The following is a 3,851-nucleotide window of genomic DNA, read 5'->3' on the forward strand; positions in this document are numbered from 1 at the left end:
ACTGTATTATTTTTTTTTTCATTTATCAAATTCACGTTTTTATACCCGAGCGCACAAGGGTATATTAATTTTGTTCACATAACGGTTGTTTGTAACAGCCAAAACGAATCGAGATAGATATAGACAAATGTATACATAAATGCTCGGAATGAATAGAGAAGTCGATTAAGCTATGTCTGTCTGTCCGTCCGTCTGTCCGTGTACACGATAACTCGAGCATAAATTGAGATATCTCAACGAAATTTGGTATGTAGGTTTCCATTTATCCAAGGTTGGTATTGAAAATGAGCGAAATCGGACTGTAACCACGCCCACTTCCCATATAACGGTAATTTCCAGAAATACGAAAACTGCGATATTTTAGTAACTACTGAAGATAATTCTCTCAAAATTGATATTTACGATAATTTTCAGACGAACAATAAGAATATTATAACTTTTTGGAAAATGGGCGTAGCCACGCCCACTTATGGTTACATGTGTATATCTTGGTAACCGCTGCACCAATTTCTTCCAAACTTGGCGCCGTTGTTGCCCTTGGTACAGCATTCCAAATGGCCGAAAACTTTTAAAATCGGACAATAACCACGCCCACATCCCATATAACAGTAATTTAGAGAAATACAAAATGTTCGATAAATCAGTAAATATTGAAGCTAATTTATTCAAAATTGATTGTTGCAACAATTCTTTACCAAGAAATACGTTTATGGTAAAATTTTGGAAAATGGGCGTGGCACCGCCCACTTATGATCACATATATGTATGTATCTCGGTAACCGTTCCACCAATTTGTACCAAACTCGGTATGGTTATTGTGTGTACCACATGTTGAAAATTATTGAAATCGGACTGAAATTACGGCCGCTTTTCATATAACGGTAAATTTCAGAAAGGCTTGAAGCTGCAATATTTCGAAATTTAAGGACGCTAATTTACTCAAAATTTATACACCCCGGCTTACTATGTAGCGGTAGCTTTCGGTAAGGTGAAAAACATATTTTTAATACTTGCGCCGGGTATTTAATGTTCGGCTCCGCCCGAACTTAGACTTTTTTAGTTGTTTGTCTTATTTGTGTGCATTATTTTTGAAAGCTTTGATATATCTTCTTTTGAAACTAGATTATTTATCAGGTCGATTGGCCGATTTTTGGTAGTAGAATGTAAAGAATTATTGTAAGAAACTAATGCTTTAAACACGTATTCACGAATATTGCCTTGATTAAGTGGGTCGGCGTTAAACAATCGTATATGCTAAATTAACGTACCGTGAAGCCTTTCTACATCCGCATTGCCTGCTTTTAAATAGGGTGCAGTCGTATGCACATTTATTTCTTGCCCTTTGAGGAATTCTCTTACTGCAATGGTATCTAATTAAATAAATTAAATTTAATTCCTTAAACAGTGGAAATCTATAAATTTTATTTATAAATGTTTCAGCTCCCAAAGCTTTCGCTACTACTCTTACTTTTTGTTTCCACCTGGGGTGACATATATCGTGACTTATTAAACTAAATTCCGCCCCAGTGTCAATTATAAATTTTAATTTTTTTATGAGGTTATTTAAAATTATATAGGGTAATCGCGCTCGGCAGGGTTAGGAAAATTTACGCTTGAATTTCCAATTTCCATTGGGTCTACTTGCTGATCCATATTACGAAAATTTTGCGTATTTTGTTCATTCCATGACCTTGATTGATAAGGATTAATTTGTTGCGGAATTTTATTCTCAGATTGCCTTTTACAATTTGAACTGCAGGATCATAGGAATAATTTTGATCGAAATTACCTGGTATATTAATTTGTTGATTTCTATGTAAAAAGTGAGACCTATTGGTAAAAGTATTACCATTGTTTCTATTGTAATTTTCATACTGGGAATGATAACGTGGGTTATTCGTATTGAATCTGTTATTAAATTCATTATTATTACGAATTTTATACTTTTTATATTCATTACTAAAATTGGTCCTTATCGCGCTAAAATTTTCTTGTTTTGTGTGTCCAAATTGTGTATAGTTTTGATGTCTTGCACCTAATAAAATTTTAAATGCATCTTCTAAACTTTTGGGATCTCTAGCAAAAATCATGGTACGCGTTGGTTCTGGGAGGTGATCTCTAAAAGTTTTTAAAGAAATTCTATTTACTTCTTGAGTTGTATATGTGGTATCACCGTGAGTTAAATTTCTGTTGTGCATTTTATTTGCTAATTCATTTATTTTAAGATAATAATTTTCAATTGTACCCTCTAATCATTGCTATTTTCTTTTTCGCCGAAATTTTTATAAGAATTTCCTTCAAAATAGACCAATTATTTACATACATTACTAACCTATGAATTGCTTCTCTGGTTTTACCAACGCATTTATTTTTTATATAACCAAAAATTACGTTTCTATTATTGGCGTCAAATTTTTGAAATGATGGCAGAATATTCTCAATTTGATATATGAAATCTGGTAATTGGTTTTGATCTGTTCCATCAAAACTTTCAATATTTTTAATGCATGTCAACACTAAATTAATTCTGCTTATATCTATTACCTCCATGCTGTGTTTATATATATGTATACTAGTATGTGTGAAAAGCTTAAAAAAATTATACAAAATACCCCAAATAAATTTCACCCGTTAAAGGCTAAAAACAAAAATACATAAATGTACAAAAAGCTTTTACATATGTAAGTATGTATGTTAAAATTTCTCCCAAGTAATTTCTCCAAGCTTTACTCGCTGAAAGCAGTTGACCGCTACCCAGATATCTCTTATACCTTGTAATTGTTGTTGCTTCCTACTTTGACTTGTCCCAATTTAACGTTTATAAAATCTACGTATATTTATACCCAATGTTGTTGTTTATTAATTTTTTCCTCTGCTTTATATTTTTGCTTTTCGCTGTTGTTGCGATTTACTTCGCTGTTTGCGTGTTCTTACAGTTGTCAGTGGGTGTTGCTGTTGTTGTTATTTGTATAGTTTAAACATTTGTTGTCTCTTAACTATGTTACTATTGTAGATTTTTTTTCTCGATGTAATGCTTGCTCTTTATTGATTATGTACCGACGCTGCTGTTGCTCTTGTTGTTGTTGCTCCTGCTTAGGCAATTTCTTTTGTATTTACATAGTTATGCGCTTATGAAAAACACTTAGTTTTTGCTGTGAGAAACGATTACAGTAATTTTGTCTTTTGAAGTCTGAATATATTTTATATAGAGTAGTCTTTATCTCAGTTATTGGATTTTTCACAGCTTCTTCTCTTTTGTTCTAACGTTTATTTAACTGTTCAGATGTATTTGGAAAAAATTTTCGACCCTTATTTTCACTGCAATGTTTTCAGTTTTCTATCACTAAATTATTTAAGTAAAAGGCTGAAATTAAACTTTTTCTTTTTATCTTGAAATATGGTTTTACATCACATTTAATTAAAAGCTTTTAGTTTCGAATTTTTTTCTCGTTTTTCTCACTTTAATGCATTCAGTTTTAGATCACTCAAAAAATGCTCATATATGTATTAGTCAAGTAAAGGCCAGTTTTTAAACTCTTTTTTTATGATTTACATCACTTTAAAAGTTTATTTATTATAATTTATAATTATAATTATTATAATTTTTGTTCGTTGATGTTTGCTTATTTGATTATAAAAAGCGGGAAAATGTGATTTTGTATTTCGAAACTGTATGGTGGAAAGTGTGTTCTAATATCTATTTGATACATAAGAAATGATCACGGCTGTACTTTTTGCTGATATGTTACATACATATGTTCCATTTAGTTAAACAATATAAGAATATTGTAGTATGTACCACAAAAACGTATACTTTCTATAAAAAATCATAACTCAGAAAAAAAAATCTT

The 3,851-nt window shown here is 31.1% G+C and overlaps 1 protein-coding gene across 1 annotated transcript; it reads right to left on the reverse strand.

Annotated features, from left to right (window-relative positions):
• Positions 1 to 1,637: 1,637 nt before the first annotated feature.
• On the reverse strand, positions 1,638 to 2,550 carry LOC118745432. Its single transcript, XM_036478886.1, has 3 exons — positions 2,407 to 2,550; positions 1,945 to 2,246; positions 1,638 to 1,830 (listed from the first exon to the last, which is right to left on the reverse strand). Exons 1-3 carry the CDS (start codon positions 2,548 to 2,550, stop codon positions 1,638 to 1,640), a joined length of 639 nt encoding a protein of 212 aa, XP_036334779.1.
• Between the last annotated feature and the right edge of the window lie 1,301 nt (positions 2,551 to 3,851).

This window comes from Rhagoletis pomonella, unplaced genomic scaffold (genome assembly GCF_013731165.1).
Source record: "Rhagoletis pomonella isolate Grant_MI unplaced genomic scaffold, Rhpom_1.0 Rhpom_scaffold_00009, whole genome shotgun sequence".
Classification (NCBI taxonomy): Eukaryota; Metazoa; Arthropoda; class Insecta; order Diptera; family Tephritidae; genus Rhagoletis; species Rhagoletis pomonella.